The sequence below is a fragment of the Mirounga leonina genome, unplaced genomic scaffold (genome assembly GCF_011800145.1).
Source record: "Mirounga leonina isolate KUSES-001 unplaced genomic scaffold, KU_Mleo_1.0 Mir_176, whole genome shotgun sequence".
Lineage (NCBI taxonomy): Eukaryota > Metazoa > Chordata > Mammalia > Carnivora > Phocidae > Mirounga > Mirounga leonina.
Window position 1 is genome coordinate 13,628,883 of NW_023270454.1, and position 24,436 is coordinate 13,653,318.

Below are 24,436 nucleotides of genomic sequence, written 5' to 3' on the forward strand. Positions count from 1 at the left end.
CCCGGCCAGGACAACGTGCCGGGTAAGTAAAGAGACATCGAGAGGGGCATGTCCAGCTTGTGCCCGAGTCAAGGGGGCCGCCTTCCCCCCGCCGCGCCCGCTGCCCGCCTCAGCGAGGAGACAAGACCGGCTCCCAGCCGCCCCTTTGCCGGGGGGCCCCGCCGCCCGCTGCCTCGGCTCTCGCCCCCCACTCCCTCACCCGCACAAAAATGGCACGAGGCTGCCTGCTTATTTTCTTGCCTCGGTTACCTACAAAAACACTTCGAAAAGAGATATCTGCGTCCCCTCCACCTTTTTTTCTTTCTTTTTTAACCAGAAAAGAAAACAGTGGTACTATACCTGGTTTGAGATTCTTCAAGATTTGAGACTTGGGGGGAAAAATAATTTAATAGTAAAGCATCTGCTAAACACTTGCATTAACCTCTGGCTGATAAAAAAAGTTTTTTTTAACCCCCCCCCCCCCCCGTTTTAATTATCTCATGGTTATGAAGGGGCAGCCAATCCTGGAAGAGGACTTCGACAATTAGCGACGAGAACATCAAAAAGTTTTATTGCGGAGAGCGAGAGGCACCGCCCCTGCCGCCCCGGGATTGGCGTGAGGAGCCTCTGACGACATATATTAACCCGAGCAGCCCTAAAGATGTAGCTGTACATGGAGATCTTGCTGGGAAAATCCGCTTCCTCCCCCTCACGGCGTCCAGCCCAGGAGAACCGCCGCCGCCGCCGCCGCCGCCGCCGCCACCCGGGAGCTCCCTCGGCCGCCGCGCAGACCCCTCCGAGAACCCGAGCCGCCGCTTTCGCGCGCCGAGGCGCCTGCAGGGCCCCCAGATCCTTCCCCTGAAAGAAGGAGAGGATCTGAGAAAATGGATGCACTGAGACCTCTCTGAAAACCCTCCGAGGGAGCCCGAGAGGAGTGAGGACACGTTATTCGCTGCTAAAATCACATTCAAGAACCAAAACAACAACAACCAAAAATTTCATTAAAACAATAAGCGCCCAAGAACCCAGATCGGGCTGGTGGGGGGAGGGGAAGGGGCGGGAAGGGGAGGGTCGCATGGAGGTAGCTTCACAGTGAGCAGTCGACCCCGCCGCCTCCCTGCAGAGCCGGGCCGGCTCTTCCAACCGCGGCTCGGACTCGTCCTGGGACTCCGAGTTAGCTTCGGTGTCAGGATCGCAGCCGCGGTGGAGCCCGGCGCCTCCGCCAAGCAGCCTCGCGGGAGCCCCGGCACCTTTGCATGAGCACGAGAGGATTCTGCCTCCCCATAGCTGCCCGGGAAGCAGGAGTCGGCGCGCGGGCCGGGGAGCAAGGCGGGAGCCGGCGGCGGCGGCGGCGGCGGCGGCCAAGGGCGCAGGGTGCCGGGACCAGCTCGCCGCGCCCTATGGGGAGCCGGCGGCCGCAGGGCTGCTGAGGCGGGCCGGGCGGGCCAGGCGGGGCACCGGGGCCCGGGCTGCAGCAGCCCCCTCTGCGGCTGCCGGGCGGGCCCGGGCGCCCGAGGGCTGGGGGGTGGGGGGTTGGGGAGGCCGCCCAGCGCCGAAGCAGGGGCCCCGGCCGAGGGCGCGGCGGGGTTACGCGCACGCTGGGGCGCGTGGAGGGGCGCGGAGGGCGATATGAGTCTGGTGGGGGGCTTCCCCCACCACCCGGTGGTGCACCATGAGGGCTATCCGTTCGCCGCCGCCGCCGCCGCCGCCGCTGCCGCCGCCGCCAGCCGCTGCAGCCACGAGGAGAACCCCTACTTCCATGGCTGGCTCATCGGTCACCCCGAGATGTCGCCCCCCGACTATAGCATGGCCCTGTCCTACAGCCCTGAGTACGCCAGCGGCGCCGCCGGCCTGGACCACTCCCATTACGGGGGGGTGCCGCCAGGCGCCGGGCCCCCGGGCCTAGGGGGGCCGCGCCCGGTGAAGCGCCGGGGCACCGCTAACCGCAAGGAGCGGCGCAGGACTCAGAGCATCAACAGCGCCTTCGCCGAACTGCGCGAGTGTATCCCCAACGTGCCCGCCGACACCAAACTCTCCAAGATCAAGACGCTGCGCCTGGCCACCAGCTACATCGCCTACCTCATGGACCTGCTGGCCAAGGACGACCAGAACGGCGAGGCGGAGGCCTTCAAGGCGGAGATCAAGAAGACAGATGTGAAAGAAGAGAAGAGGAAGAAGGAGCTGGTCAGTATCAGAGGGCAGGGGGCAGAGGGGGTGTGGGGTTCAGGGGAACGGTGCTACCGGACTCTCTCCAATTGGGCTGAGCAATGACATCCCTAGTTCTTTGGCTGCATCCGAAGCCATGGTTGTTTAAACCAGGTTATGGAGAGCATGGTTTCCCCAAGAAGCTGAGGAGATTGGGTGGGGGGGATGTCAGCAGCAGAAGGAGGAGGAGGAGGTTGAGAGGGATGCTTCGCGCTGGTGATCTTCCCTCCAGGTTATCGGCATTTCGGGCGTTCTTTTCGGACTCAGGGTCCCCATTGATCTTCCCGTTGTACTGTCGCAATCATTCTATGTCTCTTAGAGCCTTCATTTGGCCTCCAGTCCTATCTTGCTTTCAGGTATTTCTAAAATAATTGCCCAGAAGCGCTAGATAGCAATTATTTCAGTATTGATCCCTATCCCCCTCTGGAGAACCAGGCCACCACTGATTTTAAGAGAGTTTTGTGGTTATTATTACAATGCTCAGAAGACGTAAAGGTAAACATAAAATAAGTACTTTTAACTTCAAAATGCACCTCCAGTTTCTCTTTGGCGATGAGGTTAAACTGTAACTTCCCAGATTAGTGTACTTCATGGGTATTTCTTTTTTATTTGTGTGAGCATTTTAAGACAAACAGTAAATACTAATATGGTCATTGTTATTGTTGTTAACAGTAACATGGAACTATAACTGAAGATTAGTTTTCTTAAGTTCCTACCAAGTGCCCATAGGTTGGTGGTGGTCAGAGCAGGACTGTTGCCATGAAGGGCCTGGAAAATAATCCCATTTATCTCATTTTTCTTCTTTGGGGCCTGTGGCGTTTTGTCTGTGCATAATCGAGTGACCTCCTGAATAACTAGGGATTTCAGACGCCTCGGAGGAGAGGCACTGCCGTGTTGGGGGCCCGAGAGCCCCTTGCCCACCAGCCCAGGCCAGGGCACAGGGAACTTATCCGCATCTTCCCTACAGTGCAAACCTGGGATTGCGATTGAAAACAGGGAAACCAGATTTAGTGCCGACCCCCGCTCGCGCCCCTACATCAGGAGTCAGAGAAAAGGCCCCCGGCTCCTCCGTGAACGACTTGGAAACGGCTGGTTGTTTATAAGTTTGCGTATCCGGTAGTTGAGCGTTGCAGGGGCATGGAGGCCTGGGCAGTAGCTAGGGCTGCGCAAATCTTTGTAGCTTTTCTGAAGAGGTGAAGACTTGAAACCGTCCTACTCTCTCATCCCTTGCTCGTTCTCTCATGTCTCCTTTCCCCCCTGAAAAGTGCGGGGGTCGCATGGAACCAGGTCTCCTTTCTGAATTTCTCTTTCCACTTTTCTCCCCTTCACCTCTCCTCTGCCCAGAACGAAATCTTGAAAAGCACAGTGAGCAGCAACGACAAGAAAACCAAAGGCCGGACGGGCTGGCCGCAGCACGTCTGGGCCCTGGAGCTCAAGCAGTGAGGAGGAGGAGGAGGAGGAGGAGGAGGAGAGCGCGAGTGAGCCAGGGCCCAGGAGCCGGAAGCCGACCCAGGACTCCGGGCAAGCTCTCCACGCTCTGCTCTGAGGACTTCTTGCAGTTGGAATCATCCGGTTTATTTATGTGCAATTTGCCTCCCCTCTCTTTTCCCCCCCTTTGGGGGCATCCCCCCCCCCCCCCCCCCCCAAAAAAAAAAAGTGGATATTTGAAGAAAAGCATTCCATATTTTAATATGAAGAGGACACTCCTGCGTGGTAAGGGATCCCAGCGTCTCGTAGATTCTCTGTGTGTGAATGTTCCCTCATGGCTGTGTAGGCACCAGCGTTGCCCCCTCCCCACTTACCCAACCCCTTCCAGATAAAGACAGCAGACAATTGTGTGTATGTAAAGTGTATCTTTAATACCTGGCCTTTGGATATAAATATTCCTGGGGATTATAAAGTTTTATTTCAAAGCAGAAAACGGGGCCACTAACATTTCCGTTGGGGTCGGTATCTAGTGCTGTCTTATCATCTGTGGTCATTCCCTATTCGAAGATGTTTCCAACAGCTACTTGTTTTGTGCACTTCCGTCCTCTAAAACTAAGTGGAATTTAATTAATATTGAAGGTGTAAACGTTGTAAGTATTCAATAAACCACTGTGTGTTTTTTTTTTACAAAAAAAAAACCAATCTTTTAATGGTTGATACCTCAAAAGAGTTTTGAAAACAAAACTGTTATACTTGTTTTCATAATATTTAAAATATTCAGAAGTAAACTAAATTATCATGATTGCCTCTAACTTTATTTGAAAGAGTCAGTAGTTCCGATCAGTCTTCACCGTGAGCTCCAGCCCTCACAGGGAGGTGACCTTGGTGAAAATCCTGCTAAAGGACCTGGGCTCTATCAGAGACCTGTCTCCTTTCCCCTGCCCTCCCTACCGCAGCCCCAGAGTAGGCCGAGTGGTCAGTATTAGGAGGACCTGGGGCCAGAGAAAGGCCTTGGCAGTTCGCTGGAAAGGTGGAAAGGTGTTCTTGTTTTCCCGAAATCAACCAGATGCCATTCTGTGGGGGACTGGTTTTTGTTTGGGGAGCGTGTTTTAGGTGGAGGAGATTGGAGGAGGATCCCAGGAGTTACTGCAGCCGCAGGAAATAGTCCACAGTTTTTAATTCAAAATGTAGGGCTTTCATCCGGGAAAAGAAAAAAGAGGAAAAGAGGAGTTGTTTGCTTGTAGTCTCCATCAGGGTGAGTCTCATCTGAGTGGGGCCTTGGGGGAGGGGAGAGCTTTTGGGGAAAAAAGTCCATGATTAGGTAACAAGGAATTTTACGTCAAGTAAGAAATCGCGAACACGACCGAGGATTTAAAGGGGGGGGGGGGCTAGATTTACAAGGAGCTACAGGGAACTCAATATTAACTGTGCGGTGTCTGAAGTCTTCCCGGCCCCAGGCCAGCCGAACAAGCGGCTCCCTCCCCCGGTACCAGCCGCCGGGGACGTCACCCCGTCTGAGGTTTGGTCTTCTGGAGTCCCAGCACATCCCGAAAGGAAGTCCCTGAGGCCTCCTTTGCCCGTAGTCTTGGCTAGAGCCGGAATCCCTGCTCTAGGAACCAGAGAAACTGAAGTGCCATAAAGGACTCGGCAGGCCGGGGAGGGGGGGGAGAGTAGGAGTGGGGGGGGTGGAAGAAGAAAGGTGAAACGTATTAAAAAGTGGTTTGTTTCATGAAACGCCACGTATATAAATCTGGTGTTACGGAGACTTGCCAGAGGGTTTCCATCTTGGAACCCATCTTCAGGGTGATGTTCGCACCTCGGCTCCAGGCACAGACCCTCCCCTGATATCTCAGGGGTTCCTACGGCTCACGGGTGCCCACTCTGAGCCTGCCGCCTGCAGCGGGCAAATTCGCAAGCGCTGGGGGAGAGACGAGCGAGTGGCTCTGCGGGTTTCTTCTGCGGGCAGCTGACAACGCGAGGGCGAGGGGTTAGAACAACTCGGCCAAAGCGATCTGAACTTTCTCCCCTCGGGTCAGGCGGCGCTGGGCCGACGTGGTGGGCGCGGGCTGTGTTTACAGACACTTGCCTTTGTTTATAGCACTGAGGGGCGTAGGGAGGCGCGCCCTGATTTTCTATTACTCTCGAGATTCCTGTCGGTTTGACCGAGTGGCTCTCTCCCTTTCCTGCCTCCAACGGCCTTTTGCGTCTTGCCTTTAATCTGATCGGGAGAAAGACTTCATATCCCAGGGGTAGAAGAAAAGAGTTTACTGAAATAGTGGAGAGTGGTGGTGGAGGTGGTGTGGTTTTTAAACCAGGAATTGAAGAGGAGTTACCTTCATCATGCATGTGGGCCTGTGCTTGCCTTGGGTAGCTGGTCTTCTTCACCATCTGGGCCTTAGTGCACTTTTGCTGGTCTAACCCTTTCTCTGGTTTGTTAAACACCAGCAGAGGAGATCCAGAAGAGCCTGGCAGCAGCATCGCTATGGGGCAACTTGCTGCTACACATGCTTTAAAACCCGCGCTGCAGAAATTCGTCCTCTTTGTCTGGCCTGGGCCAGGCGCTGCCCGCCTTCTCTCCTGCCTGCCGAGCTGCTTCCTCTGGCCCAGCAGCACCAGCCCTGACACCTCAACCATCTCGACGTTCCAACCTGTGTGAAATCCCAACTGGCCAAACATCCAGCAGACCTGACACCCAAGGGGCTGGACCCCTAACTGGATGCGCACCCTAAGTGGCAAGACATCCCCAGATTATCTGTCTCTGCAGTCACCGGGGACATCCCAACCTTTCGAACATTCCCAGCCACCCAACATCCCTGCCCCACCTTGTCAAGTCCCGGGAAGTGAGTGGTGTGCTGGGCCAGCATTTCTTCTGAGCTTCCATGCTTTTCTCTTCTACACATTTATTTCTCTTTTAACGCCCTTTCTTCTGTGCTTAAAAAGAAAAAAAAGAAAAGAAAAAGAAAAAGAAAGAAAGAAAGTTTCCAACCTCTTGCCTTGCGGGATCGGCTAAAAGGCCTCTGTTTTAATTGCTCGGATAATGTGGTTGCTGCCATTTTGTTAAAAGCAATCACTCCTGCAGCGAAATCACAAGCTCTCTAGACAGGCCGGAGCCGACAAAAATGCAGGATTTGACGTTAAAAGCTAAATGGGAAGCTGGGGCGGCGGAAGGTAAATTGATGGTAGATCTGGCTGTCAGGGCCCGGCCCCAGACCGCGGCGCGGGCCGAGCGCCTGATAACCCTGGAGCACAGGCGGGGAGAGGGTTCGGCCGCTGTGTGTGTGTGTGTGTGTGTGTGTGTGTGTGTGTGTGTGTGTGTGTGAGAGAGAGAGAGAGAGAGAGAGAGAGAGAGAGAGAGAGTGTGCGTTCGTTCCTACAGACCCATTCTCAGCTTCTTGGGAAGTAACCTAGAAAGCTCAACAGAGCGGGACCTGAGAACACTCCTTGCTCCCAGTCACAATTTTCCAGGATTTTCGCCCCCCAGCTGGGACATAATGGCAGCTTTAAGAGCTTTTTTCAGGTCGAAACTATGAGAAGAAGACAGCAAGATCACTTGGGGTTCTTCCTGCCTTCCAAATCCCTCCCCACCCTCTGGAGGCTTGGTGGGAAGCTCCAGCATCCGAGTGGGCTAACCAATAGGTCCGGGCACCTAGGAAGGGTGGGCCTCCCGGCCTAGGCTGCCCTTCTCAGGACCAGGTGGCCTGGTCGTCCCCGCGATGAGGTGGGGGCAGCGGTGGCGCCAGGAAGGGTAGCAAGTGTGCGTGAGTCGCGGGTGGAGGGTGCCTCGATCCCTTCCCCCTTGCCTATGCCTCTACTCTGTGAGGATCACAGAGCTGGTATCCCACGGATTGTTAAGGAAGCAGGAGGGTGAGTTGTGTGCACGCCAATTTCGCTGGAAGGGGTGCCTAGGGTGAGAGTGAGCTCAAAATCAAAGCCACGGGGAGCGGAAGGAGACAGACTTGTGAGCTACTTCCGAGACTTTAGCTTTGCAGAGAGAACCCGGGCCAGTTGCGAGCGCTTGAGGTGTGCGTGCAGGGGACAATAAATTGGTCCGAGGATGCCACAATAGCCGGAACTGCATTTGCACTACGGGTCTGCAAAGCGCGGGAAACCTCTCGGCTATTCCTGTAGCTTTAAAGAAATGCTGTGTCTAACGCTGCGCGTGCGGCTCGCAATTTTCTCTTCCACAGCCGCCTTTCGTTCTCTCTGCGCGCGAGTCCCACCCACGCGCCTGGATTTGGAAAAGGAACTGGTGGTAGGTGCCAAGCTGAGATGATCTGCAAAGGAGGCTTGTGGCGTACGCGTTGTAAAGGGCCGAACCTGAACCCTAGGCTCTGCTTGTCTTTCCTGGATCTGTTGACCTGAGGGAACCCTTTCCCTCCACCCGGCCCAACTCCTACGGTCCAGACCCCTGCTTGAGGAGGTGGCACTAACAAGTCTCCGCGACGCACTGGACTCCTGGCCTGTCGCAGCCCGCGGATCCCTCGAAGAGAAAGACCTTGGAGCCGCCCTCAGACTGGGGCCCAGGACCCCTGCTCGGGGCCCAGGGACCCCCCCTTCCTGAGGAAGCTCAGCCTTGCTGTAGGGTTCACGTCTACGGGGTGGCGGGGAGGGGGTGGGGATGTGGGAGAACGAAGTATTTTTTAACTGTTTAGAAAGGGGAGGAGGGGAGAGAGGGTAAGTCCAGGAGAGGAAACAGTCGCACGGGGGCTGGGCAGCTCTGGGCGCGCAGCTTTGCCATTCAGCTTCTGCCCGGCGAGTGCTCTCCGCACCGCAACTGTCTGCCGGGCTCTAACTGGCCTTAACAGCTCAGCGGCTTCGGCCAGTCAGGCTAGTGGAAGTTAAAGTGCGCTGCGTATCTGACTTACACGCGCACAGAAGTTAGACTTCTCTCCCTGTTCTCGCTCCACCCTGCCCAAGTCAGTTTCCTTCGAAGATCGCGTCCCCCGCCTCTCCCCTAAACGCCACCCCCCTACACACACATTCCCTTCAAATTCTCCTGGCATTTGGGCCGCTTTGATGATCAGATGGTAGAGCCCTGATTACAAATTTATTCCCGGCCGCTCCGTCCGACTTTATCTCCGCTATTAGGGACATCTGGGAGTGATTAGCGCCGCGCCCGCGCCCGGCCGCGCTGCCTATCTCGCCGCGGCGGGGCCCGGAGCCTCGCTGACGTCAGGGCAGACGGCTCGGAGCCATCCCGGCCGAGCTGGGTGTAATCGGCGGCCGCGCGGCCAAGTCCTCCCCGGGCCAGGCCGGCAGCTGGAACGCGCCGCCTGCTTGCGCACAGGAACTTTCTAAATATGTATTTTTAACCCAGAAGACGTTTTTGTTTTTCTTGTTTGAGGTTAAGGCGGGGCCGCTTAAAGTTTCTATTGGCCCCCTCCTCACTTTAAATTTTCCAATTCGCTGCTCCTGGTGCATTCAGCCTGGAAAAGCCTCCCACAGCCGGCCCTGACTGACCTGCGGGCGCTCCTCTAGCCCAGCGCCAGGGTGCTGCTCTCCTACACCAACAGCTGCGCCCCTTGCCGCGGTGCCCGTGCAGGCGAGAGGCAAGGGAGGCGGCTCTTAGTGCTGCTCTTCCCGCACTGGCCCCCGCTTGGCCCCCACAGCCCTGGGGCCTCAACAGTGGGAGTTTCTGCCTAATGAGGTGGCCCGGCAGACGCTTATTATAGAACAGGCCTCTCTCCGAGCCTCTGTCTTTGCACCTGTTATTAAAGCCCAATGGATCTAAGGAACGGAGGCGCTAGACCTTCTTCTGCCTACCCTCCCCCTTTCCCCAGTGGGAGTGCTCCTTGGCTGAAACAAGAATGACTGGCATCCGTTTGTCCCCCACTACATCTCAGTGCGCAGAAAGAGGCTAGGTATATTTGTATAATTCCTCGACAGGAGGAGAACACTCCAGACCTCCGACTTTGGCGTCCTGGGGCACTGTCCTGACCTCTGGGATGAATCCAACTCCAGAACACTTTAGGTTGGAGCTTACCACACTGGTTATCCAAAATCTCTGAAGAACTTGATAAAATTATAAATTCAGCCCTCATTTCACCCCACCTTTAGGAGAAATCCTGATTCAGCAGGTCAGGTAGGAGAAAAGAAATCTTCAATTTCCAAAAGCTCTCCCCTCCCCCACCCCAGGATTTAGGAACCACTGCCTGAGGCCACACACACCCACTGCAGCTGATTCCACATTCTTGGCACTCTGTCAACCACCGCTGTGAAACACTGGATCCTAGGGGTGAGGATGGCTTCATCAAGGATGGGGGAGAGGTAGGGCAAGGCCTGCCTTATTTAAAGTCTCTACAGGGAGAGAACTGACCATCCCATGAATCAGTCCTACACCTCGATTTAATTGGGCAATGCAAGGACTCAAAACAAACTCGGAAAAAGCTATTTACTTCCACACAGGTTGCAAAGCTCAAGCCAGTGTTTACAGTGAACTTAGGTAGAGGGCAAAGAATTCATGGCCCATGATTTGAATGTAGTGACAAGAAGGTCTATTTGGGGGGCCCGGGATATCAAAAATAAACAGGAAATCCAGTGGAGAAAATTTTCCAAATGTTCACCCCTCTTTGATTCTTTGAGGCAACTCGAAACTCCAAATTCCAAAGTGTCTTCACATAATCTAGAACGGATGAGGACCATTTCCTCCTAAGTCAGTGAAAATGTCACATTTGAGAGAGCTGGACTCCCTCTTTTACCCACCCTTATCCCCAGCAAAAGGGGAAAGAAAGATTGAGCTGGGGTGGTGGAGAGGGCTTGGGGGCTAGGAATAGAGAAGGCTTTAGACAGTGAATCTGATGACTGGAGAAGGAGGGGCCTAACTGTGCTTTTAGGGGGGAGGGGCAGGTAATAGCTGCACAGTGTAGTTTCCCACAGTGCTGGTAAGTGGCTTCTCCATGATCTTCCTTAATGATGGAGTCTACTCAGGCAAATAGGCAATTTCCCGAATGATACAGACTCAAAAGTAACAACAACAAAAACCTGCATTGCTCAAAACAATGTAGGCAAACATTACTTTTTATCAATACTTTTGTGCATATAGCATAAATGAATTTCTACTCGAATCAGATGGAATGAATCCATATGGGCCACATTCCCAGAGAATCCCAGTTTATATTTCCAAGCAAAGGAGATAGGCTTGCAAGCAGCTAAGCCGTTCATGTAAAAGATCGGGTACTCAGCCATCTCTTCCCCAATAAGCCAGTTTTCTCAAATAATATATTTAATGAACAACTAATTATGAACAGCCAGACCCCACCTGATGCTTCCCTGTGACCACATGGAGTATTTCAAAATATCTTTCCTTATTGTAGAACCAAATCATCATGGAGAACAAGAACTAGAGTCAGGGAGACCTGCAGATTTTTCTGTAAGAAGTGGAGACATTCACTCTTCACTTGTTTGCTGCTTCACCAGCTGAAAGGATTTAAAAACAAACAGTTTCTTACTTAGGGGGCGGAAAGAGTTTTCAACCTTTATTAGGTACATTGCCTCCAGAAGAAGCCAAAGAGACATCATTCTAAATCAAAGTGGCCGTTAATACCTTCTTCCTGAAAAGATGGAAGCCAATGGCCACTGAAGCCAGTGCATGATTGACTTCTATTTAAAATGGGCTGTTGTTGCTTTGAGCTGACAGTTTTGTCTTTAGGATAAGGCAGAAACGCAGGAAAAGAAAAATGCGTGTTTGTTGCTTTTACTTTTAAGGAAGAAAATGCATCCAAAGTCTGTAACTAGAATTTGGCGGTGAAGAAAAGGCGGTGCGGTTTTAATGTGAGAAAGTGGCCGCCAGGCCGCCTGACCATCGCCTTCGCTTTGCAAATCTGGTTTTCATATTCTTGCTCAGTAATTATCCAAAGCCATAACTGTCTCTGAAATTATTCATTAAAGTCATTTTCAGGGATTCTCACAGGATGACGCTTTACGTTTATGATCTTCTGAGAGCAATGACATCAGCCTCTCTTTTCCGCTTTTAATTAATGTGCTGGTTAGAGGAGAGGGGCCACGGCTGTGTCCGTGGGGAGGGGGCGTGCGGAGGGGGGGGGTGGAATTCGCTGGCCGTTCTGCTCCCGGCGCGGTCAGCTGAGCTCCGGCGCGCAGACATCCTTTGATTAAGGAGGGTATTTCGGGGAGTGCAGGCTGTGCAGAAGATCACGTCTGTGCCCTGTGGTGCTGTCAGCAGTGACAGATCCCAGATGGGGCCGCTACTGTATGGCAGATTGAGTTTCTCAGCAGAAAACTCACCCTCCCTCCTAAATGTCTTCAAAAACCTTCTCCAGATACTACAGGTCGCTCCGTGTGAAACTGAAAAAGTCCATCACCAAAGTTGGTTTTGCGTGCTTGTGTGTATGTCAGGTCCCCACCCCCCTTTCCTTCCTCTTCTTTTTTCTCTGCACTTCCTCCTCCTCTGAGCATCTTCGACACACTGGGCTACCCGGCTGCCTGGCGGTTCCTGTTCGCGCGACCCACAGCGCTGCGGCGTCGACACAGCACCGAGGGGCCCCGAAGGCAATCCGGTGGGTAGAGGCACGGCGTCCGGGATGTGGGGGCATCGTGGAGCACCCCAGGCAGCTGGGGTGGACCGCAAGGCCCAACACTCCCGGTGGGGCGGGGTTGTGGGGGGGCTGAATTGAACCTAAGGCGGAAGCAGAGAGCACCGACGCTTGGCTCCCGCTTGCCTCCCTAGTTTTCCAGACCCGAGCGCCATCCCGCCAGCCTGGGCAATTTCGAGGGGCAGCGCCGAGCCTGAGAAGGGGGTGGGGTGGGGGTGGGCGGGGGCTGTCTGCGGGGATCGGGAAGTGGGGTGAAGGCGAGCCATGGGAGCCAGCAGGGGTCCAGCCTGGTCCAGGATGGGGAGAAGCAGGATGGGGAAAGTTCCGGCTGCGGCCTCAGCTGGGAAGCTAGGCTAAGGCATCTCCAAGGTGAGAGGGGGCTCAGCGAGACCCGGCTTTCTATGCAATAAACATCCGTCCATTTGTGAGTCTGGGACCCGAGTTTCGCATCTCTGGGCACACACTGGGTGCGAAACTCCGTTGCAAAAACATTTGGACTTACTTTAAACCTTTATTTAAAAAATAAATGCCGCGTGTCCCTGCTTCCTCGAAGGCAACGGAGATTCCTCCCCTCCTCCCTTCCCTTTCCAGAGGGTTCCTAGGCCGGCTCCGGGGGAGCAGTAGTGGCCGGGAGAGCGGGATTGAAAGGCAGAAAGGAAGGCGCACGACACTCTGATTCTGCTCGAACATCTAGATCCCAGCCATCCTTACCCCCATAGTCCACTTAATTATGGAACTTGCGTTCCCACGGACTTGGGCCGGGGCGGGGGTGCGGGGGGAGCGAAAGAGAGAAAAGGCAGTAAGGACAAAAACCTAGAGAGTTTTGGTTTAATTTAAACGTAAGTAATTTTTTTTCTTTCAAAATCCCCGTGCAGTCGCCTCCACCTACTCCCACACCCCCTCCCAGTGAGGGCAGTTTGGAGAGCCTCCATTCGGCTTACAAAAGAGCCTCTAGGGAACAGAGAGAAAAGCTAAAAATACCGCAGACGTGAGGCCCAAGTCCAGGAGGAGGTAGCCGCCTCCCCCCACCCCCAGCCCTGCCCTGCCCTGGAGGGGGCCGGCTGTCGGGTCCCTTTCTTTGAGCCAAGGGCCAGAGCCCGGGCTTGGCTGGACGCCCTCACTGCAGCGGCCGGGCGAATTTCGCCTGGTCTTTGCGCCCTGAGCCGGTTACTCTTGAGAAGCCTTCCAGTCCAGTCTCTGGTAAAATGAGATGTTACACTATTTGACGCTTTCCATTCCGCCTCCTCTGCAGACTCAGTTTTCAAGACTCACTTTTTTAAAAAGGTGGGACCACTGGATCCCACTTTACGTCAACAATAATCGGGTCACGCAACTATTTTTGTCCCCAGTTTGTAATGATCTATATGGATGTATGCGGTTGTTTGCAGTCCTGGGACACAAGCTGATTTGGGAGAAACCTGTGAATTCCTATTACAGCCCAATTCCGGAAAAAAAAAAAAAATCTAGCAGTTATTTCCCCCACAGTTCCCCCTAGGTTATCAGGTAAAACCACAAAACTCTTTATATAAAAGCAAAACACACACTAAATTTCAAAACTCCCGCTCGCCCCCTTTATAAGTCAGCTTCTATTTTCACGGCCCACGCTGGATGAAAGTGGTTTATTTTGATTTTTCCCCCCCTTGTACCCATAACGCCTTGTAAAAAGTTCCTGCGCACTGGCCCGGCCCCCCTCTGATGGCCGCAGGGCCTTGCTTCCAGACTGCAGCCCCCGCCACTTGGTTTTTAAGTCCTCGCCTGGAGCCGAGGTGTAATTGTGACCCCGCCCGAGCGGCGAGCCTCCCGGGGGGACATTTGGCCCGGCCTGCATTGGGGCCGGGACCTCCCAAGTGGCGGACCTGGGAGCCCTGAGCCGCGCGGTCCTCTTCCCCCACCCCCACCCCCGCCTCCTCCTTCACTCCCTCCCCTGTGGATTTTACTCGTTTTCTTCTGGGTTCCACAGCTCGCCTGCGCTATGGTGCAAGCACTTCTCTTTCCCACTACTTTTTTTGGTTTTGCCCTGTTCCTCTCCAGCACCTTTTCACCGCTCTCTCCGTGCCTTCACGCTGAAATCCCAGGCCCAGAGAAGCAAAGCGGGGCTTTGTCGTAATCTGGGGAATCCAACTGGGAGCCTCTGGCCCCTGGGCGCCGCGGCGGAGTCGCAACAGGGCGCGCTTCTGCGTAACGTCAGCGCTCTGGGTAATTTACCTTCCCCGGGCGTCTGTCAATATGACTAATTTCCATCGGGGTCAAAATGCCTCTCTCCGGCAGTCCATCTCGGAGTGCGCTCTTACGCCGCAGACCGGGTTAGTTGTTTTGTTTCCAGCCCTACCTAGGAATAAATACTCTTGGGGGCAGCTCGCGAGGAGCAGAGGAATATACACGGTGTCAGTTAAAGGCAGTTTTCCTTGAACTACGAATTGGGATTGGGCGACCTGCGTGCCTTTTAGTTCACATTACCTAAGTCGTCCTTGATGCCAGTGCTTTCTTTAGAAACAGGTAATCAAAAAAGAGAAATAATGGATCGTTCCAGTTTTTCCTCTGTCACGTGTAAATCCCTATCCAAACATCTCCGCATTTTCAGGGTGTGATTTAAACATAGAGTATGCGCGCGTGTCTTGCTAATCTGGCCTAGACAGACAATATATCATCCGGGCGGTGTTTTACAATAATTTCGAAACTGCTACCGACTTCTAGGTGTGAAATCAGTGCTGTGGATTTAAATATTCTTCAGGACTCGATAGAGGCTAATTATGCTGGTTGCATAACTCCGACTCACTTTTAAGAAATGCTCTGAAAGAAGCCAGCGTGGCTTATCTAGCTGAGAGAGGGCGATTCCCTGTCTACAGCCTTCTCTCTTGGCGGCAACAGGGAGCCCAGACGTGGTGAGCATTCGCCCTTGAGAGCACTAAGTCGCATCCCTTGGTGTTGAGAGAGGTAAACTTCTCCAGTCCAGGAATGGGGTCCAGCGAGAAGCGAAAGTCTTCAGACAACCCCTTTCCCTGCCGTCTAGGCTCAGGTACTGAGGCCCCAACTAAAAGTTTTTCCCGAGTTAAATCTTTAACCCACTTTTGAAAAAACACGTTTCTCTCCCTCATCCCCCTTCTTGTGGCCTTTAGGCAAGTAAGTACTTGGACATGGGACAATTAGACGCTTCGGTGGAACCCAAAGGAAATGTAAGAACTAAAAAGGCTGAGCAGAAGCCCTAGGAAGCCTCTCCGAGTTTGGTCTCAAGTCACCGTCCCTGAACTCTGTCCTCGGGGTGTCACACACCTCCGCCCCTGGACCCTACCTCTCATCGTAGCCGGACTCACACGCCCGCGCCCCCGTGCCAGATGCGCGCGTGAGCGCGCGCGCGCGCGCGCGCGCGCACACACACACACGCGCCCCTCTTACTCTCTCCTCTGTTGGTGCATTTATGACCTAATGAAAGTATATCCTTTAGGGAAAATTCTGTCTATAAAACGTGAAATATGAAGAACCGGTTTGGATATCCCCACTCCCGGCCAGGCCTGATCTTGAAGTTTTTTAGCATGAACACCTTGACTTCTGTTGCTTCCATAATTACTGTTATTTTCACGAAATGATGAGAATTGGTTCTAAGTGACCTCTGCTCATTCCCTCTGGAAGGAAAAAAATGCCTCCAGCCTGAAGATGTATCTTTATTTGGGGGGAAAGGCATGCCTTAGGGGAAAAAATAATTTTATTTTCTATCCCTTGTCATCTTTGGAAAACCCTGGCACCATATGTTTCAACTTCTGCAAACAGCTGGGGAAACCAAGGGCTCTTTCAACTCCCTTTCTTTTCCTTCCTGCCACCCCAGTTCCCCAAATGCCACCTTTTGGGGTTTCACAAACATTGATCAATTCTCTATCCTGATCCATCCTCTGAAATCTCTCCTAATTTCCAATATACGAGTACCTCTTTGGAAATCACATAGTTAACCACCTGTTTTCGTGGGAAAAGGTGATCTGATTTTGTGTTTGGGGAGGATTTAACACAAGTGGGTAGAACTGAGATTATTCCCCATGTGGTTTTCTATATACCATACATTTATTTTTCTTTAAAGATTTTATTTATTTATTTATTTATTTGACAGAGAGAGAGAGAGACACACACACAGCAAGAGAGGGAATGCAAGCAGAGGGAGTGGGAGAGGGAGAAGCAGGCTTCCTGCGGAGCAGGGAGCCTGACACGGGGCTCGATCCCAGGACCCCAGGATCATGACCTGAGCGGAAGGCAGACACTTAATGACTGAGCCACCCAGGTGCCCCTAGAGCATACCTTTAAATAAAAGGGTTTTTTTTTTTTAAGATTTTATTTATTTATTTGAGAGAGAGATTGAGAGAGTGAGAGAGAGCACAACCAGGCCGGGGGTGGGTGGGGAGAGGGAGAGGGAGAAGCAGGCTTCCCACCAAGTAGGGAGCCCGATGCGGGGCTTGATCCCAGGACTCTGGGATCATGACCGGAGCCAAAGGCAGACACTCAACCGACTGAACCACCCAGGTGCCCCTAAATAAAAGTTTTTTAAAAGTTCCTGTAATCTTGCAATTTGACCTTTGCCATGAGATCGGTTTAGGTTGTTTACTAGCAGGGACTATGCAACAGGAAAAACTGCAGGAGATGTAAACACTAGTGTTAGCTGATGAGCAGCATCCCCCAGTAGGGTGGAGTTGTTTGTTTGCTTATTTTTTAAAGGGCACAGCAGTTTGAACTTCCAAGTCTTTTTAGCATTCAAGGGCCATCTAATGACCGGGGTGGGGGGGGGGAGGACGGGATTGGGTTGATTGTGTTAACATCACTAAAGGAATTTATACCCTCCTTTTTTTGATTTAGGCTTAAAACATTGTTTCCTGAGTAGAATTTGCCTAATAAAAACTTTTGCACCTGGTTAAAGCTTAGGGAAAGGGCAGACATCCTAGGGCAAAGTGTTTAGCCCACCCTCAGAGGAGTGAAAGGATATGCTTGGAGGGGGAGCCACCAAGGGGCAGCCATTTCTAGGGAAGGATCTTGTCCTCCTCATACAAAGGAGGAAAATTGTCCATTTTCAAGTGTCTATTAGGAAACATCAGTCCTTTTACAGTTGTGTTCTCGCTTAACCTTTGTACTTAGGACAGAGGGCTCATCCAGTCCTGCAAGTCTGTGTTCCCAGTAAAACCTGACTTAACTAGAGTAGCAAATAGCTTTAAACTGACATAAATTCACATCTGGGAATAGGAGAGAAATATTTGAAGAGAGGAGTAGTGTGCATTTTGTCTCACCTAAAGTTTTATACTTCTGCATAAATCTGCATAAAATATTATTTTCTAGTCATAGTTCTACCTTATGACCAATTAAGCAAAACAAAGTTTATTGTGTGTTTTTTCTAGATCTCCTTTAGATCCTCCTTCCTAATGTGTGATGTTATCTCTTAAATATAGTTAGCATCTAGCATCTCTCATATATATCCTGATCAGATTAAATAGGCAGTAATTCTCATGGTTCAAAAATCTACAAAATGTACATGTGAATAGTCTCTTTCAGTATCTGTCCAGGTGCTTCTCCCATTGTTCATTTCTTGAACATCCTTCTCGAGCTTCCTAATGCATAGAAAAGCAAATAGGAATATAATCTCTATGGATCTAGAATGATGCAAGTTACTCCATTTGTATCCATTTTGCTGGTCTGGAGGGCTTGGCAGTGGGGGGAGATCCCTGGAAGCTTTGAAGAATTTTAAAAGAGGCTCTCACCAAATACAATCTGGCCAGGGTGTAAGATGCCTCCTGACTGTAATTAAAAGTATCTGGGAAAGAGAAGATGGGGCACATGCAGAACAAATGATTTCTAAAGCTCCAAACTGGGTTGTTTTTCCTCTGTGGCTGAGTCCAAAGAATAAAGAAACAGGGAAGAAGGGAAGGGAGAAAAGCAAGCAGAAAGAGTGAGGTTATAACATTCTAGAGTTGTGGGGATGTGGCTCCTCATTTTTTTAGGCAAACACATTGGAACACAAATTAGAAAGGACTACCCTGTTAGCATCAAATAAGTAACAAATTTCCTCCTACTATAAGGGAGGTTGTGCCATGTTCTAGCCTGCAGATATCTTGAATGGGTTATAAATAACGGGGAAAGGGATTGGGACATGCACATGTATTAAAAAACAACAGATAAGTTTGGCAGTATAATAAGTAAGCATATGTAGACTTGAGAGACCTTAGATATTTTGTCCTTTACAATTCAGTGAGAGATGAAGATAAAGCCATAGTTGATTGCTCCCTATACAGAGCAGGGTGCACCTTCAGTTATAGCAGTGTGGTTCTCAGAGAGGCTCAAAGGTCTTGCTGGCTGGCAGTGACTGACCTTGACCATCCGCTATGGAGGAGTCAGATGTGGATGGAGAAGAGAACACCCCTTGTAGGAAAAGTACCAGGCACACGGCCCCCTGCCGGGGATGAAACCAGTTCTATCTAGGGTGTTCTGTGACTTCCTGGTACCTGGCCAGAATTGTGGTTGCTAAATTGGCTCAAGCCCACATGCTTCTCCTCACTACGCCTTATCCTTGTAAATGGGGTTGGAAGTATCTTCAGCTTTTTTTTTTTTAAATAAATTGTAGTCATTACTCTCTCCCCAGCACCCCCCCCCGTGTGTGTGTGTGTGTGTGTGTGTGTGTGTTCAGGGAGAGGGTTGCTAAGTGTATAAATGCTAAAAATTTCTCTTATTTCACTTTGGGCTTCTCCTTCCTCTCTCTCATAATAAAACTAGATGCAGTGATAACAAGAAAAGCTCACTGCTGATTCCCTTTATCTCCTTTGAACAGATTCTTGCCTGTCCCTCTTAGGGACCCACTGCCAGCTTTCAGTCTTAGTGGCTGTGGTTAGCTTGCAGGGTGTTAGCTTTCAGATCACCCACTGTGTTCAGCTGATGCCCTTGTAGGACCAAAGGGCATTGGTTGGTGAAAAGGACCCCAAACCCTCTGCCCCCTGAAGCCCTGGAGCTTTTCATTAGACTGGAAGCCAAAGGCCCACAATAACTCTAATTAGTGCGTGCATATGTTGGCCAGCCTCTTGGCTGGTTTTATGGGGTTTCCCTGGCGGTGCTTGAATTGGCCAGGTCAGGTGAGGATTAAAGTTCCTAATGAATCATGTGACCATAAGTGGACTTGGATGGTGGCTGGGTTCTGGAGACCTATACCTGGTGTTCTCTTTCCATGCCCAGAGAGAAAGGCTGGGTTGGGAGGAACCAGCCAAAGAGGGCACTGTTAGAAGTCTAAAATGTCCTCTTCATCTGCATCTTGGACAGAACATTTACTGGAAACACACACACACACACACATCGTTCAGAAGTAAGAAGAAAAGTTTTTTTTTTTTTTTCTTAAAAGTATTGAATTTAAGACTGGAAATACGCCTTTAGAGCTTACCTGTTCTAACCATTTTTTTCCAGATGAGAAGACTCAGGCTCAAAGATGCTCCTGGTACCTAGCCAGCATGTGCCACTAATTAGTGACACTGGGAGTGGTGAGTTCCTCTCCTCTGGTTAGGTAGTTATTTCCAGGGATATCTTGTTTAAGATAAAAACATAAATAAGAAGGAGGTCACAGTAAGAACAGTTTTTAAGAAAAGAAAAAATGATGTAGAGGGCCAGGCAAGAGAAGAGGTAGCCAGAGAAATGACAATCTGGGGGATGGGTTACTTGAGCGGGCCTATCTCCATCATTTCCTGAAAGTCTTTACTCGACTCCAAGACAATTATTAAAGGCTGATGTTTTCACAACACAGATACTTTTCGTATGTGTGTATTTAAACCAGTCCAGAAGAATAGATTCTTCTCTCTTGGGGAAAGGGAATGGTGTTTTCAAAAGGGAAGCAGCTCTCATCAAAAGCCTTCGTGGATCTGGTGACAACACGGACATGCGCTTCGCTTGGAGCCTGGAAACTGTCAGGCGGTGGCGGCGGGGTGGGGGACAGCTAGCACCGCGGAGTCCCAAGGTGAGCGCGCAAGGGTTGGGTTGGGGTGTGTGGGGGGGGTGGTAGTTCTACGCTGTACCTGGGAGACCGCTGTTCCAGGCCTTCTTCATGTGCCTTTCTGGAATTCGGGGAGGGCTGCGTCCCTGGACAGAGGCTGTGGCTCAGCTAGGGAACTAGCGACGATTCACAGGGAATCGTTGAGGGAGGAAGGTTGGTACATCACCGTGACAGAAGAAGATGAAATGGGGGGAAAGAGATCGTGGGAGTAGAGAGATTGAATAGTCACGAAACGGGGCTTCCGGATCTCTATAGGGAAACAGAGACCACCTGTAGGGTGACCGGATCCGGTCCGCTGTCGGGGCTGAAGATCGTACTTGGGCTGGATGTGCCCCCTCTGTGTGTGGTGGGGAAAAACCAAGGTGGCTCTGAGCTTTGCACAATTTCACGCTTCTAAAAGGGGTGGGTTTTTGTTTGTTTTGTTTTGTTTAATTCTTTTGTCATGAGTTGTCGGTGGGACCTGAGGTTGGAGGCTCTCCCAGCCTTCGTTTATCTTTCCTTACGTCCCGGAAAGAGAACTGAACAAAATTAAAAATCAGCCAAGAAACTAAACAACAGCCCCCACAAGCCGCCCCACAACATAGCTGGGGAGCAATGTTCTGGCTTCAGCGCTCAGGTTCGAAATTCGAATAAATGGAGCCAGATCTTGGATTACACCCCGGGGACAGGACTTTAATGTAAATGTAAAATATGCTTGTAATAATCACTTGTGAGCCCTGAAGCAGCTCTAGAATCTCTGTTTAATTATGGGGGCATGAGAGGAGAATTACCAGCTAATTAAATCCAATCCTATTTGTAATTCTCCCTCTGCTGCTGCCGACTTTAAAATGCGAAATTGCTTTTTAAACGTGTCTGCATATGAATTTTTTAACACATGTGAAAACTAAAGGAGAAACAAGGGGACAAGGGGCGGGGGAGAAAAAAAAAAAGAAAGCAGCGAGACGCGGGCTGCTGGGCCCGAGTCAAGAGGGTATCACAGTGGATCCCCCCGGCCAGGCCTCGCTCTCTCTGCGCTCCTGCCCGCGCTCTAAGTTTGGCCACGAATGAAGCCATTTCCTGTCTTCGCAGAGGTTTCGACCTCTCCTTTCCTGCTAGTAGGATTTCTCTCAGCCCACGGCCGTCGCCCCAAGAAAAGTCCAGGCGCGCGGAGAAGGCGCGGCGGCCGGAGTCCCGTGCGCCCGGCGGCTTCGGCCGGCCCAGGAGCCCGTCCCTGTTGACGCAAGGGAGCCGCGCGGGGAGGAAGTGAGCTCACGGGGGAAGGGAGGCAAGAAAGGCGATTAGGCCGGCCGCCGCCAGGCCCGAGGCGCAGGGCTGGGGCGCGCGGAGCCCGGGGGAGGAGGTGCGAGCTCAGGTCGCACTGCCGGCGCCCTCGGAGGAGGCCGGGGGCCGATGTGCTGGAGCCGCGGGCGACGACTCCACCTCGAGCAGCGCATTCTGTCCTTCCCGCTCCCGGGAGGAGGGACGCGGGCCCGAGTCGTGCGCTTCAGGCCTCGAAGACGGAAGCCTGAGTTGGAGACTTGCGAAGGCTTTAGCGGGCGGACGAGGCCCCCGCGTCCTGGTGTTTCCCCACCCTCCCGCCGCGTGAGCGTTTGCTTCTGTCAGTCCCTGCGCGCTCACACACACACGCACACACGCACGCACACACACACACCCCTACCTACCCTCCTCTTTCATTAGCGCCCCTCTCAAAATCAGATCCTGGAACTTCGATTTATTAGCACGTCGATTGATTTCCATGAGAAAACCAGGGTGACAGCGGCCACCAGTTCTTGAATACGCCTTAGTACTGGGGAATTAGAATATCCCAGGGGTCTGTTCCAAATCTGGTACCATCTGCAGCCAACTACACCGTCACCCAACTGCTCCGAAACGGTCTGGTCTAGGGAAACCTTCTCGAGAGCGAGGCCGGCTATCTCTCCGGCACCAAGGCCCTGAACGCAGAAAATGTGAGACTGAAGCGTTTCCAAACTGACAGTGCGCCCACGTGCAGTGGCACCTATCCCAAAGGGAGGCATTTACACCTCGGCCTCCCGGGCCGCGAGTGCTACTCCAGCCAGCCGGGCCCTGCGTGCAGTCATTGCTTGGTGGTCGCAGAGAGGGTTCGAGTCTGGAGGACAGACACCTGGCGACGGCCCAGAGCCCGGCTCCGGGGGTGGAGGGGGTGGGGGTGGGGTTGGAGTGTGGGTTGAGAGGTAGTTCGACGCTGTACAGGGGACACCCCTGTCTTCTCTAGTGTCTTCCTGGAGCGCGCTGCCATCGCCCCAGGACAAGTCGCTTGGGCACCAACCTAGCGCGGGGACGGGGCCTGTGGTCTGTCTCCCCCATTTGCCGGTCTGTGGTTTGGGCGTCCTGCAATTAGGGAGGGCTGAGGCCTGGAAGGTAGAAAAGTCTGAACCCCTCCATGTGCCAGGGTGGGGGGATTATTGTCGGACCACGAGGAGGAGTCCTTGTCTTCAGGACCTAGTGTGGCGAGGCTTGTTGGGTTTGTGCGTTCTGAATCGATTGGAGAAATTTCCATCAACTAGGACCTTGCCATTTCACCTCCGCTCCCACCTCCTGCAGAAAGCCCTCACATACCTCTTGTCAGCTTTACTCAGCCGATTGATAGGTTGTTTCATAAAATTAGTAACAAGTAAAAAGTCAGTCTTCTCCGTACGTTTAGGAGAGAGGTGGTGAAGTTCCAAGAAGCTGCCTAGTGTCGACCTCGGCGGCGAGGAACGGAGAGCCCTCAAGGCTTTACTTACTGGGGTTTCTCCTCTATGCTGCCATCTTGACCCCCAACACCCCCACCCCTTCCGTAGTAGTCTCTCTGCACCCCGCCCCCCCCCCCTCGTTCGGTCTTTAATTCCTGCCCCACAAGTTCTCTCAGTGGTCCCAGGCCAGTAGCAGCGCCTCCTGGCGCCGCGCATGAGGCAGCAGGGACTCGGGAGTTCAGGCCAGACGGCGAAGGAGCCTCGCTGCCTGCTTTGGAACCTCTCCATTTTCCCACACTATTTCACATTCATATTACTTTTCACACCCTGTTAGACGGTAATAGCACTGAACCTGCTAAATACTTCCATGCAGCAAGCCAGCCCTCCCGCCACCGCTGCAGATCATCCACCTTCTCCCGGTGATGGGAATGAATATTACTCTCTCATCTTGTGGGGTAGTTGGCTTCTTCTCATCTCTCTGGGATCTACTTCTAAACCCTAGTAAGGTGGTGCTGGGGGTGGCCACTGGTTAGAGGCCCTCAGGTGTGGTGGGGGCGGTTTTGGGGGGTGGCTGGAGATTTGGGGACTGTTCTGGCTTCTGGTAATTGTGTGAGGCTAGATTGACGGTTTTTTTAAAGAACAAGGCCTGTCCGTTGGCCTTAAGCAAGGAGTAAGGCCTGTCCCGCATAAAAAGCACCACCTCCTGGCCCTCGGTTCTGGAGCGCCAGGCCCAACAGGTAGCATTTGGGCATTAAGGGATTCTGAGACAGTAAATCGTAGTGCTCCCCCCACCCCCACCCCATCGGGCAGCCTTGCAGCAGCTCTGAAAATCCCGGGTTGCTCCATAAATCTGGGCGTGGGGTGGGGGTGGGGGAAATTAAATTAGACTCCTGTTCCCAGTCGGTGTAATGAATACTCGGGAGAGGACAAAGCAGCAAGGCTGGCCTGGGGAAGCCACCACTCTTTGCACCAAGAGTTGCTTGCCCTTTGGCTGTCAAATGAACTTAGTCTCTTGCGCTGGGAACTACAACCACTACAAGAGATTTTCAGAGTCCAGTTAGAGCAGACTGGGCTCCATTTGGTGCACTAGGCACCGCAGTCCTGGCGCTCACCTAGGCTTGGGCCTGGGCTCCTGGAAGACACTGGGAAGAGGGGGGGAAGGGACTAGGAGTCTGACACACAGCAGGACTGAGGCCCTGTGGCCATGGGGCTTAATCTGAGACGTCAGGGAGGTTAAGGGTGGTCCTCTGCTACTCTTCCAGGACCTCTCCCCTCAGTTCTTCCACCAAGAAAAGAGGGGTAGGGGCGACTGGCTGTCTCAGTCCATACAGTATGTTGACTCCTGATCTTGGGGTAGTGAGTTCAAGCCCCACCTTGGGTATAGAGCTTACTTAATTAAAAAAAAAATGTTTTTTTAAATAAAGAGAAGTAATAAAATCTGCCCGCCCCTACTTCCAGAACGTGGGAGAAAGCACTACTTTTAATGAGAGCCTATTAACTGTCAAGCATTTTATAGGCTGTATAATGTTTAATCTTCACAAACCATAAGAGGAGTATTTCCAAACGATGTGTGCCTTCAAGGAAACAGG

General features: G+C 52.3%; 2 protein-coding genes across 2 annotated transcripts; one reads left to right on the forward strand and one right to left on the reverse strand.

Annotated features, from left to right (window-relative positions):
• Positions 1 to 1,608: 1,608 nt before the first annotated feature.
• HAND2 (heart and neural crest derivatives expressed 2) lies at positions 1,609 to 4,408 on the forward strand. The gene is made up of 2 exons (XM_035023183.1): positions 1,609 to 2,163; positions 3,529 to 4,408. The coding sequence occupies exons 1-2, from the start codon at positions 1,609 to 1,611 to the stop codon at positions 3,625 to 3,627; spliced, it is 654 nt and encodes a 217-aa protein (XP_034879074.1). The 3' UTR covers positions 3,628 to 4,408.
• A 1,070-nt stretch (positions 4,409 to 5,478) lies between these two features.
• Positions 5,479 to 6,424, reverse strand: LOC118022506. Its single transcript, XM_035023240.1, has one exon. The coding sequence runs from the start codon at positions 6,286 to 6,288 to the stop codon at positions 5,479 to 5,481; it is 810 nt and encodes a 269-aa protein (XP_034879131.1). The 5' UTR covers positions 6,289 to 6,424.
• Positions 6,425 to 24,436: the final 18,012 nt, after the last annotated feature.